Here is a 13826-nt window from a genome sequence, read left to right on the forward strand (position 1 = left end):
ATGAGGGTGTTAGGAAGTAGGGTCAAGTTGTTACAGTTTTTCTAGGTGTAAATCTAGAATAAATATTTATTCATTAATATTTGTTGAGAGTGTGTGTGTTTGTGAGAAAAGAGAGATCATTAACTAGTAGACATCCCTATGAGGCGGAAAGGCACTATAGATTCATGATGTAGTACGGAAATAAAAGGCCTAGTTTTGTCAAATGGACAGTTTATTATAACTTGTACAAGTATATAATCTACAATTGTGAACTAATGCTGTGAAAATAATTTGTGGATTAAGCCTTCTCCCCCTAAAACCCCCTCTAACATTTGATTCCATTTAAGACACCTCAGATTTATCTTGGCATTCATTTACTACAGCAGCAAAGCATTATTTTGCTCATTGTATTCTTTTAGCACTTTGCAACCTAAAATTGTTCTTTTTATACTACATTTTGAAGCATCTCATTTAAAAAATAATAATGAAAAATGGAATTCAACTAACCTGCTTATTATTCTTGTGGTATGCTTGAACAAAGCACTGTGTAAATACCTGCATTACGGTCATTACTTCTGGTGCTCCATCAGTTTCCAGCAGTGCATTCCTGAGCAGCAAAAAGTTTAAGTATGACAGGTCAGATTATGAGTGTGCCAATCATGCAACCATTAATTGAGAGAAGGTAAAAACAAATGAGAGCATTCTTCCCATGCCTTGGGCTGTGGTCTTAAACCTATCTAGCTATTATGCAACCTGGGAAATAAAAACACTAACTTCACTTTGCTTCTTCTTCTTCTTCTTTTTAAATGAACATACAAATACCATTCTGCAATATAATTGCTGTTATTACAAATCCAATGTCAAGCTACAATTGTTTTACCTTGTTTTGGCAACTGCAAACCCTCCAGCTACAACTGTAAACACGGTATCTAGTTGCTCAGTTTCTTACATATTAAATCTCATACTAGAGTTTGCTCTGGAAGCAGGGACATGAAAGGAAGAAATGGCACAGCTATTGTTTGGTGGCATCAAACCTCTGAGCTCACCCCCTGGCTCTGGTTAAACATGTTTCCATCTTCCCTAATCCTCATTCTCCCAACTCTTCAGCATATCTGTTTTTGCTGTCATATTAATACTGTTGATGCGCAACAGGCATTTTGTATGTGGATTATGATTTATTTGTGTGCACTAGAACATTTCCGCTCTCATTCCCCCATCTTGATTTGTAAGTGATTCATTCTTTTCAAGTTTACTTGGAGAAAGCTTGGGCAACCTTCCAACATTCATCATAAGCTTTGAAAGAACTCATCTGATGTCTCTGCTACCTCTCCTCACCTGGTCTCCAAAGGTGAGAGCTCACCCTTAGTTCCCATGCTTCCAGTCTGCAGTCCCTGCATGCTCAGTGTCGACCGCCAAGGAGAACTCTGGACACTGGTTTTGTTTTTGAAAATCTTCCTTCTAAGGAATTAGGAATTTCCCCAAATTCCTATCAACAATGGAGGTTCTGAGCATCTCATAGGTTCTAACTGCAGATAAAAACAACAGGAACGTAGGACAAGCTCTCCTGCTGCCAGTCTTTGCTGCTACAGGTTTCCTTCCACATCCTGCAGCTTACTATGTCCAGAAAGTAGGGAGAGGAGAGGAGTGGGCAGAAGAAAACTCTAGAACTGATGGAGGGTTACACCACAAGCAAATCCAAAACAGGGAGGGGTAAATGGTCTTGCTGGAAATGGCTCAGTGATTTCTGAATTGTTGAGTGAGGGAAGAGTTCACTTTTAGCACGTCCATATTTAGCCAGGGATTTGCTCCTAAAGCTCCCTCTAAAGTTCAGAACTCAAACACAGTCTAATTATTGATTTGATATCCCTTGAAACTATCTGAAATGAAAATAATTGTAAAAGAAAACCACTTCCCTCAAGAGCATTCAAATTTCTTTTCCTGAATATTCCTTGCCACTTTTGAATTCTACAACTTATTTTGTTTTCATGGGTAGATAAATTTCAAAAACCAGTATCTTTGTGGCATGTAGTGGAATCAAACAATTAAACAAAAATGGATTCCATTATACTTGGACATGCGTGGGGTGGGGGCTGCTATGATAAAATGTGTATGTAAGTGCCTCAAGCGCAGGCTGGTTTTTCTACTATCAGTTATACAACATCTTGCATTTAATTCTTTGCTTTGAATAGCCAGCAGTGGAACTAAGCTGCGTATGTTGTTCTGTGGATCAGATTCTCGATATTAAGAAATTCTTCATAATTTTGTGAATGCTATCACAAGACACACCATATTTAAAATATGGGAACGCTGGGACATTCTAATGCAGTTCTATATTGTTTACTGATTTGGGATGGGTAGGCAAAATCCTTCCACATAAATTGTATGTAATCTTACTTGAAAATTTCGTCTATAGTTCTGAAGACAGCCGGATGACATGCAGCTTGGTGCTGTTGCAAATAACAAAAGAACAAGTAAGATAGTTTAGACAAAGCTTGTATCATAAACTCAACACAAAGCAACAAGACAAATAACAGCTGGTCACCAAAGCATGTAACTCTAATATAGTTCTCGATAGATTGGAGCTGGTAGTCCGAAACAATAGTGGGGCACTAGGTTGGAGAAGGCTATCTTAGTCCAATAACTTAAATGTGCTTCTTCTCTCCCATGATGCAGTGACTTCAGGGGAATGACTGAGACTAAGAGTGACATTAAGCAAGTGAGGATGGTTTGTTATAATAAAAATGGAAACAGGAAATTAATTAGAGAGCCTGGTTGTTTTCAAGCTACTGAAATTAGTAAAAAAAATTAAAAGATGCATAACTTCTAGAGACCATGATGCAATCCACTACTTTTTCCCCCCAAAAGGAGAAGAGAATCCAGTAGGGTCACAATTTATATTACTGTTAATATGTTAAAAACTTAAACAGTGGGGGGTGGGAGGGACCCTTTCCAAGCCTGTTGTGTTAATTACCTAGTCTTTGAATTTCCAAGGACAATGGTTTAAACTTTCTAACTTCATGGAACACTCGACACATTAACTTACCTGCTATGGAAGCCTTGCGTGTTGCTGAGGATTCTGAGTGTTCTAGGGTGTACCCTTTATTCTTGTGGGCTATCATACAGGGCTTGGCAGAATGGGGAAGAAGCATTTTTCAGCTAATTCCCCTCTCTTGCAGCCCCTCTTTCCTAACCCTTAACCAGAAATCTACTCTGGAAGGCCAAAGCAAATTGGAAAGTGGCTTAGTAAGAGTATTAACTGACCTAAGCTGATCATGGCCATACATTTCCTTGGGTCTATTCCGAGCAATGTGGCCCCATACTTGCGGGTGAGTGTTATCAAACCTTTAACAGGCATAAAAGTTTCCCCAAAGTACCATTGGTTTTCCCAGGGTTCATTTTTCATATCCATTATAGATTTGAATGTCTATTTCTAAGGTCTATGTAACCAAATTCACAGGAGGCAAGTAAATATCTGAAATGATGCTGTCATGAGACTTGTTTTGGGTGTTTAACAATATGATTTAGTAAAAGTCCTGTATCAATTTGGTCATTATTATAAAGACTGTTTCATCTGAGATTTATCAGTGACTGTCAGAGGTTATTTTTAACCTTTACTATTACTCTCAAAGTTAAAAATTAATGAATATCAGCATTCAAAAGATACTAATATTTACAATACACAAATTCACCTTATTGATGCAAAGTCCACTTTCTTATACTTATTTTTTCGTTTCTTTTTAAAGAAAATCAGCCACAGGATAAAAAGATGGGTTAATGGCTTTCCAGACAGTTTTTATGACTAGCTGCCCCAACTTGGAGCACTGAGCAAATAGAAATTGTTCCATCCAACTTTCATGTTGGGAAAGCTCCACTCCGTGCTCAAAGCAAATATTCATGTAGCCAAGCCAGCTACACATGGGAAAATATTTTGAGGAAGTATAGATCTCACAAAGCATAAAGGCGGAAATGAGAAGAGAACCGTTAGTCTAAACATCTTCTCATTTTCCCTCACATGTCACTATCATATTGAAAAGATTACATGTCACCTCATTTTCATGTTGTACTCCAGTGTTTTGCCATATAGTTGCATTTAAGTTATCATATTAAATGTATGCCACCTAGTGTTCATGACTATTCACAGCTGGCTTTATCACATATTTCTAAAAAAATAAAAAAAATAAAAATTACAGATTGTTGAAGAACTATCATTTCCAAATTCCTTTTGAGAGTGAATTGGGTGATATATGTTAAAATGACAAAATGTAGGCAAATGTAGTGCCTTTCTTGCACACAGTAACTGCTACTAGACTGCTCAGTTTCACATATTTGTACAATTTGGAGGCTGGTAGTTTTCATATTATTAAGGTTAACACCACTATCTTTTTTAACCATACCACAGAATCTTATTTACTAGACAGCCTTTAACACTTCCTTAACTTTAGCAATCATCCTGCATTTTTACCTTTCTTTGCAAAGAAGAGTAGCACACGCAGGCACGTGCGCGCGCGCGCGCACACACACACACACACACACATTTAAACACAGCAAGGAAAAAGTTGATCCGTAACAAAATGTTACACTGTAGAGTGCTGCCATTCAGGATTCTAGCCAAACCCCCCCCCCCCAATACTCAATTATCTTTGTGTGGTCACTGAGCATCCTCAGTACTTGTGGAATGGTTTTGTGGTTTCCCCCCATGGGGTCCCCCCGCTAAAGATTTTTTGCACTTTTTCAAATCTTGTGGCTCCCCCAAGCCTACTGATAGCTCCTTTGTGTGGGTGGATGGGCCACATATGGATCAGCACTCGGAGAACTGAGATTGGTAATAAAAGTGTACAAGTGGGGCCCTGCAATGAAATGTTGCACTGTGGGTTGCTTCTGTTCACGATCCTAACCATTCCATTCACACATCCCCTATCCCATTTTCCCTTTCTCCTTCACAAGTATGTTTCATGGCCAATGAGCATGCTCAGTTCTGACAGATGCCTTCTTACACATGGGTGGTTAGTTTGACTATGCAAGTGCCAAAGTGAACTATGTAAGTTCAAATTCCTTTTCAGCTGTGAAGCTCTCAAACTAATCTACCTCATAAAGCTGCTGTGAAGCTAAAACACCAGGCTTTGCTGGACACAAACAACTTAATATGTAAGCTTGATCATGGCCATACGTAATTTTAGTTTGCAGAGTCTGCAATATCAAATGCATTTTGGAACCAGTCAAGAATTCTATGTAAGATTAACTAATAGCTTGGTTTAGCTAGCGATAAATTGATGTCATGTGGACTTGCACTGCACTGCAGTATCACCTGCGTTGATTTTTGGTATTCTACAACTTTCTGTTGAAGTTAAGCTTAGCTGACGTTTAGTCTCAAACACTGATTGTGTTCTATTTGAAATGTTACAGTGAATGTTTACATGCTCAAAGGGTTCTTAATAGAAGACAGAAAATCTCTTAAGCAATACACAGTGTTAGTGGAATCTAAATAAAAAGCTGTCAACTGAAAGAATCTGACAAAATCTGCACAAAGTGAAATGTGACTTTATTTAAACTAGCCTAAGAGCATCAGAAACTGGCAGGTGCTTTTCCTTGTCAGTGCCCCTAGCTCTTTCTGAACTCCATCTTTTTACATGGGTAGCCAGGAAAGGGCAGAAAATAAAGCCTTGTGTTAAACCAGGTTGTAGTGCATATTTAGCCAGTGAGCTATAAAGGCTTTCGTTCTCCTCTTCCCTAGTACCCATTGTGAAGGCACACTCATACTGCTGTCAGCTCAACTCTGCACCAAACACTGAGGTCACAGGAAGGGAGAAGGACCAAGTGCTCCTCTTACTGATGGTGGCACCTGTTTCAGAACTCTGAGGCAGAGAGATCTCTTCCCACATCTTTCAGTCCTGTAACGAAGCCACCACTGTCACAGCAGCTGCCACCAACTTAGTTTGATGCAGACAGGATACGGGACAAGTGTGTTTACCAGTTTGTATTTAGCAACAGTAGTAGCTTCAACTAAAGATTCCAAGATGAGAGACCAGGGAGAGATCCCTACCCTGAACTGGTTACTTTACATTAACTTTTGTTGAAATGGCTGCTACCATCAGAAAGCTGGGACACTTTGTCCACTTCTCTAGCAACACAACAAAACAACAAAAGTCTCATATTTGTCAACTCCCAAAATCCACAAGATTGGCCATTTGTGAATGTTGTTTTCCTCACAGTTGTGGAGCAATAAATTATCTTGGGGGCAGATGAAGACCTTGGGATCAGTTTCAGATCTCTTGACACAAAAGAGGCAAAGATATCAAGACTGAAAAACAAAATCACATCAAATCGAAAGCTGGGAACAGACTGTGTTCCAAAAGCAGTTGCTCAGCTGAAATTAACTGGTGGATTGAGCTAAAAGTCCATCCCAGCAGTTAGATACCTATATGTGGGCCCCGGTCTCCAGTTTCTCATGCTATTATGCAAACAATTTTCATGCTGTTGCAAGTTGCACAAGCATCGCCTGCTGGTGTTACTGAACAGAGTTGGCTGCAGAAGACTAGTGAGTCCAGCAGAATGCTTTTGCATTCATGAGAAAATCACTTTGGTGATACCTGTGGCTGGGCATCAGTGCAAAAAGACTGCAACATTCATACAACTAATTTCTGACAATACCTGTAACTGTTTCCCTTCCCCATGCAGTTCACACAAGATATTTGCCTGATTATTTTGGTATGTTTTATGCACACACCTTTAACCATCTGGAAAAAGAACTAGTGTTACCTACTCCTGAAAAGCAAAACAGTATTTATAGAGGACATTTCACTATGTGCAACCTGTATAACACTTATCTTTTGTTTTTATACTTCCTAGTAACTATAGAATTTCCATTACCAATTTCATTTTTTCCCAAGGGATGGAAACACAAGTAACAGCACACCACATAAACCAGAAGTTACTAGACCATCACACTTTAATTACATTTGGAGCCCTAATATAACAGTGTTGAGTATCATATTTCTTCCATAATAAAGCACAGCAGTCTTCCACTACCAAGACTAAACTTTAAAAGTTGCTGCTCTGTATACTGCTCGATGTTGTATTCTACAAGATGCGGATCTATAACATTGTCCTACATCATTCAGGCAAAGCCCTATTGAAGATACATTCATGGTTGCATTAGAAATATTATCAATTACTGTCCTGGTTGCTTATTTATTTAAAATGATTGTAACTTAAAATAACAGGCTTATCTCTGGGATTATTTCTTTGGTTCTTAAAGGACTATGGTTCTCTGAATATCCAATGGCAATCCAAAATTATGCCTACAGACTGGAACTGTTCAGACTTCCTTTTCACTTGAAGCAGTTTCATGGCAGGCTTATAATGTGAAACCAAGGACAAAAGCACTTGGAATTGCAAAAATCTCTTGCCTGGTTATGAAACTGAAGTAGTTCTTCCTACTAGATGGGTGGGAAGGTGACCTGGAGGGGAGGCATATAACTGTTGAGAAACAAAAAGAATCCTTGCTTCCAAACCGCTCTCTCTTCCTACCCATCTTTAACTGGCTGCTCTGGATGATAGCGGCCCAGCCCTCATCACCAAACAACCCTAATTACAGCCCAATTTTTTTGACAGATGCATTCACAATCAGTTTTAGCCGACAATAATATTGTGTTGTTAAAGTGTATAACAGGAAGTCAACTCATCAATAGGACTCCATGAACTGAAAACAGAGAGGTTATATATACCTTTGTTAGCCCTGAAAATCTTTCAGTAAAAACAATTAAAAAATGAAAATCACAGCCTTTTTTCTTACTAATAATACTGCACTCTCAGATTAAAACCTTAAAGCCATGGATCATTATGCTATTTACTCTTCTGCTTATTGCTAGGACTACATGGCCAGGTTGGCACATAATGCTAAACCATGGTTAATGTAAACCAAGGTTTAGAAACTACCACCCAAGTATGGTTTATGAGTGTGGTTTATTCCCGGTCAAGCCATGAAACCGCATTCAGATGAACAAATAAACCATGACTTAGTATTGCATATGCACAAAGTCTACAAGTACCACTTAGACTACTTGCTCCTGAATATACTTACCGTATTTTTCGCTCTATAAGACGCACCAGACCACAAGACGCACCTAGTTTTTGGAGGAGGAAAACAAGAAAAAAAATATTCTGAATCTCAGAAGCCAGAACAGCAAGAGGAATCGCTGCGCAGTGAAAGCAGCAATCCCGCTTGCTGTTCTGGCTTCTGGGATAGCTGCGCAGCCTGCATTCGCTCCATAAGACGCACACACATTTCCCCTTACTTTTTAAGGAGGGGAAAAGTGAGTCTTATAGAGGAAAAAATAAGGTATATTGTGTATTTTAGAAATATTTAAAGGACCTTTGGTACAACAGGAGCAGCAAAATCTTAATAGTTTTCTAATGCCAGTACATTCCACTTACCAATAAGGAAGATTTTATCAGGCATGCCATCTCTTCCAGTGAACTTGGCTGAGTTGAGATTAGAATTTCAAGATTCTGCAGCACTGCTTTCTCCAGACCAGGCAGGTGGCGAAGCCACAACTGCAGAACAGCAGATTCAGGCAAGAAAATCTTTTTTCTATATTGGAAAAATAAATAAAATGTTCATCTCAGCCTACTATGAAACAGATGTCTTGTGACTGGCAATGCCCACCTCAGTAGCCATGCTGTGCCATAACAACCTAACAACCCTGCTACATCAGCCAAGGCCATATCTGGTCCAGCATTCTGACTACAGTGGCTTACCAGATGCCTACAGGAAACCCACAAACAGGACATGAGGGCAATAAAGCCATTGTTCACGCCCCCCCAAAAATTGCAATAGTGATGGCCAAAAACAGTCTCAAATTTCCAAATGGGCCCAGAAGGTTGGGAACCCCTGCTCTAAGTTTCCTGTGTCTGGTGGTGAATGAGATTTTCTCCTCCTCCATTTTAATCTTGGAGTCCACATTCCTTGCCACAAAACTGCCCTCCTTCCTTTAAAAAGAACATAAAATCATATGCAAGTCCAGAATTTCCTTTTTCATTGCTCTTTCATAATTGTTTCCAGTTGCTGTGCTAACTGAAGCAAGATGGAATTAGAATAATTACAGAACAGTAAGAATAATAATTAGCAACCTTTTCTTCATTTTATGAACAATTTCCAACTTACTGTGTGCACACTATGCCCATGACCAGAAACATTGTTCTGTTCTAATGATGGGTGCTAATGTGAACTTTTCCTATGATTTATTTCCGTAGATCATGGCATTACTGAAGTTGGCATAATTTAATATAAAAACATACCCCTGAATTTTAAACTATTTTAACCCTTGTACTGGTCCATATCTTAAATATGACCCGGAAGGCATGAGTAAATATTCCGATCTCTGAATACCTAAAATAAAGATCAGCACATGAATCCCGTGTTACCAACAAAGTTTAACTATCAGCTCTTATAGGAAAAAATGGAGTTTTGCACAGAAAATGGAACCTTCTGTGAAAAATAAAACCCCACTTTTCACTCTACACTCTCAAGGACCAGCCTCACACTTCACTGGATCAGGGACCAAGAAAGGGAAGAGAGCGTCACTGTAGGCTTGTACGTATAGTACATTGACGGGGAGAACCTAACTCTCAAACAAAACCATTGATTTAGGTTCTGCTTACTTCAGGACAGGTATACCCCTTCTCCATCCTTTCTCACATCACTTTATTGTGGGTACTGTGGCAAACAATCACACTCACTCTCCAGGCTTTTGGAGTTAGAACATCTTTTTACTCTCAAGATCAAGGTGGTATGCTGCCCACTTATACTGCAACTTTGCTGTCTAAAAGGAGCAGCCATATACTGTTACTCTTATTTCAAGTAATAATCCAATCTTTATGTATTCCTCAGATGTGTGAACTTTTTGTGGGCACAAGGATGGGGAACATAGTCATAGTGGATACACATTTAATCTAACAGTTTAGGTTCTTAAACCTCTTGAGAGTGTGTGTAGGAATACATATGGGTTCTGCTGTACACCTTGTAACATTGCTTAGTTAAACTTGGATGTACCGTATTTTTCGCTCCATAGGGCGCACCTAGTTTTTAGAGGGGGAGGGGGAATAAAGAAAGAAAAATATCCCCCCCCCCAGCCCCAAAGAGCAAAGTATCCCACTAGCTGTCTTGGCTTCCTCTTTAGCCACACACAACCTCTCCAGCTGGGAGAGGCTGCGTGCAGCTTTGGCAGAAGCCAATACAGCTAGTGTGATGGATCCCGCTCGCTGTCTTGACTTCGATTTTAGCCACAGGGCTGGGGACTTTAATTTTTTTAATCAATTGGCTTGAATACTACACAAAATCCTAACTTTGGTTGGCCACAATGACAATATAATGCCTGAGCCCAAAAATGCAAAACAACTCCTTTGTACTCAGTGTTGCCTGCTCTATCAGATCTTTCATTTCATAGAAGGCAAGCCACCCACCATTTCACAGAAGGAAAATTCTCTCTCTGCCAGCCAACACACCGCCCCTCCCAATGAAATAGCTTTCTTCCTCTTGCTGTTCACGTCTAGTTGGACGCTACCCACAGAGAGAACTGTTCTCTTTTCCAAGTGTGCTGACCAGTTAGAACCGTGGTGGTCTTAAACAGAAAGCTTGGACACTGCAGGAAGAATGAAATGAAACTTTATACTTTGTAATCTAGTGCTGAAGGGATTAGAGCGTCTGGCAGGTGCCCTGGTAGGTCTCTGTGGGTGCACCCAGGAGCCACATTCAGAATCCCAGACTTAAGAGTGCTTCTGTATCATCAGCATCAAAAATATAAAACCCACTGGTGCAAAAGGCAGCCCAACAATGAAAACATCAGTCAGGAACCAGAAGACTCTCCTTTCCTTTCAAGAGGCCCGTGCAGAGCTTATCTGAAGCCTGAACAGGAATCTTGTTAGAATACAAGTTATAAACTCAAACGAAAAAGCAGCCAGTCCCTGGTGGAGGCCCCCAGACAGCTTAGCCCTCCAAGGCCTGGGGCAAGTGTACCTGGCTTCCCACCACCACCACCACCGGCCTGCCTTTCAGGACATTCTGAGGACAAAGGAGAAGATGCTGAAAGATAGAGAGAAACGGATCTCCCTTCAAGTAAAGGTGTGGACGGAAGCATGGAATGCAACAGGAGCACTACTCCCCTTTGCATAAGAACAGAAATTGTCAATTAGAAGAAAATGTATGAGTTTTCAAAGAAGCTAAGTACAGTGGTGCCCCGCAAGATGAATGCCTCGCAAGACAGAAAACCCGCTAGACGAAAGGGTTTTCCGTTTTGGAGGTGCTTCGCAAAACGAATTTGCTATGGGCTTGCTTCGCAAGACGAAAATGTCTTGCGATTCCTGGGGTTTTTTTCTCCTCCCCCCCCCCTTTTCCCAAGCCCCTAAGCCGCTTAACAGCTGATCTAAGCCGCTTATCAGCTGATCTAAGCCACTAATAGCCTTTTAGCAGCTAATCCGCTAATCCCTTAAACCTTTAATAGCCGCTAATAGCCTTTTAGCAGCTAATCCGCTAATCCCTTAAGCCTTTAATAGCCGCTAATAGCCGCTAAACCGCTAATAGTGCTAATCCACTAATGGGCTTGCTTCGCAAGACGAAAAAAACCGCAAGACGAAGAGACTCGCAGAACGGATTCTTTTCGTCTTGCGAGGCACCACTGTAATAATTCAGGATTTCTTAGGGGGAAAGGGGGTTAATAAATAATTTCCCTGGGGTTTTTTGGCAAGGAGAAACCATTCACTATGTTCTCTCTTGTGAGTGGACTTGCATATTTTTCTATGCCAGAGACTCCTGTAATTCCTTGCCTGAACAATAAAAAATGCATTCACCTGCCCTAAACACCTCAGTTGATAGCTGGGTGGCAGCAGGCGGAACAAATGCAAAGACTCACCTGAATCATCTCTGCAAAAAGTCACTGCAGGGTAGAATTAAGTAATGTGATCACTAAGAGATGCAATCCATAAGGAGAACATGCTCTTCCTGATCCACAAAATGCAATTCATAAGCAGAAATAAATTTGTTCACCTGTATCAACCACATAAGGGACGCGGATGGCGCTGTGGGTTAAACCACAGAGCCTAGGACTTGCCGATCAGAAGGTAGGCGATTCAAATCCCCACGACGGGGTGAGCTCCCGTTGCTCAGTCCCTGCTCCTGCCAACCTAGCAGTTCGAAAGCACGTCAAAGTGCAAGTAGATAAATAGGTACCGCTCCGGCGGGAAGGTAAGCGGCGTTTCCGTGTGCTGCTCTGGTTTGCCAGAAGCGGCTTAGTCATGCTGGCCACATGACCTGGAAGCTGTACGCTGGCTCCCTCGGCCAATAAAGAGATGAGTGCCGCAACCCCAGAGTCGGTCACGACTGGACCTAATAGTCAGGGGTCCCTTTACCTTTACCTATCAACCATGGTCAGGGGTCCCTTTACCTTTACCTATCAACCATACAGGAGACACAAAAGCCTGTCAAAGAGGGTAAGATCCAACAGCAGCCAGACATTCTGTGAGCCCATGTGCACTCCTATATGGAAGCATTTATATTAGCTACATAGAGGTGCTATGGAATGAATATATGCTGTTCCAATACGGTAGATATCAGAAGAATCAAACATGAAATTTCAACAGATGGTTAACCATAATTTAAATGAAAGGGGAACTGGGGTGTTTTCTAGGCTACTTACTGTAACACAGCCTCATTCACCGCTTCTAAAAATTCAGCATGGAGGACCTCTTGTGATCCGTCTTCATGATAGCTAAGAAGTGCTTCCAGCAGTGGCATTACATCAGGCAAAGTAATAAGAGGTATACAGAGAAGGGATATGGATTTTACTCGTGAAGACATACTGGAGAAACAAAATAAGGTTTCTTTTGTAGGATGAAACGGTTATATTTTTACTTTTCTAAAACATTAAACACAGAGAACTAGAACAAATATCTACTTGTAGCTAAAAGGAAGACATTTTTATCCTAAGGACTAGCAAAATAAATAAATAAAATAAAAATAAAATAAATATTTTTTTGAAATGCAGCTACATTCACAACACATTACATACCTCAACTACATTCATATGTTTAGGCAGGGTACACTCTTGCTCTGACAACAATAAACACTTGGACTTGTATAGAACAATGCTCAAGAGAACACCAAAGACATATTACCCATGACAGAGCTTTCAGCAGATTCACAGTGAAGTTCTAACTCAACAGAAAATTTGCTATTGACTGACGTCAGGTGTGCAGCTGAAAGAAACATGAACTTTCTCTGGCTCTTTTCCATGATTCTGTGATCTGTGCACAATGCAATCTAATTTCCATGGTTTCCAAGTGGACAGACAAAAACTGTAAAATCAAGTCTCCAAGCAATCGGAGTATAGTTTCAGTAATGGAGATTACTGGAGAAATGCCCTGCATTATTGGAGTAGTAAATCTACATTTAAAGAAAACAAAGCTCATTCAAATCTGCAAGCATATATATAAGATGAGCTGCTGCATGACTTAGCTGCAGTGGGGAGCAGTAAAGTGCTATACCTGGAGCAGAACATTACCTGCATGGCTATGGCTTGATATGGGAACAGATAACATTGTTTGAGCTGTGAGGCATGTGAAATAAAATATGCAAAGACAACCGGTCTGCCGCTGCCACTTGAGGCAGAACTGGTATTGGTTGTGTGAAGTGCTTTCCATCAACTGCCGAACTATGACCCTATCTGAGATAATCTGGTTGCAGTGATCTATCTATGCTTTGGTAACCTCAATATTAGATTACTGCAATGTGCTTTACCTTGGGTTGCCTTTGTAGACTGTTCAGTAACTAAATACTGCAGAACGTGGTCCCCCAA

The 13826-nt window shown here is 40.5% G+C and overlaps 1 protein-coding gene across 6 annotated transcripts in view; it reads right to left on the reverse strand.

Annotated features, from left to right (window-relative positions):
- FANCC (FA complementation group C) overlaps positions 1-13826 on the reverse strand; it is a 69629-nt gene that overhangs the window by 19726 nt on the left and 36077 nt on the right. For all 6 annotated transcript variants that reach the window (XR_014502953.1, XR_014502954.1, XR_014502955.1 and 3 more), the window contains 4 exons: positions 12669-12830; positions 8413-8569; positions 2374-2426; positions 487-586 (listed from right to left, as the gene is read on the reverse strand). Coding sequence is in view for 2 of the 6 variants with exons in the window: in XM_083403451.1 (XP_083259577.1) it covers positions 487-586; positions 2374-2426; positions 8413-8569; positions 12669-12830 (472 nt within the window). In the remaining 4 variants the exon portion in view is untranslated. The remainder of the gene's footprint in view (positions 1-486; positions 587-2373; positions 2427-8412; positions 8570-12668; positions 12831-13826) is intronic.

This window comes from Podarcis tiliguerta, assembly GCF_965153285.1.
Source record: "Podarcis tiliguerta genome assembly, chromosome: 11".
Taxonomy (NCBI): domain Eukaryota; kingdom Metazoa; phylum Chordata; class Lepidosauria; order Squamata; family Lacertidae; genus Podarcis; species Podarcis tiliguerta.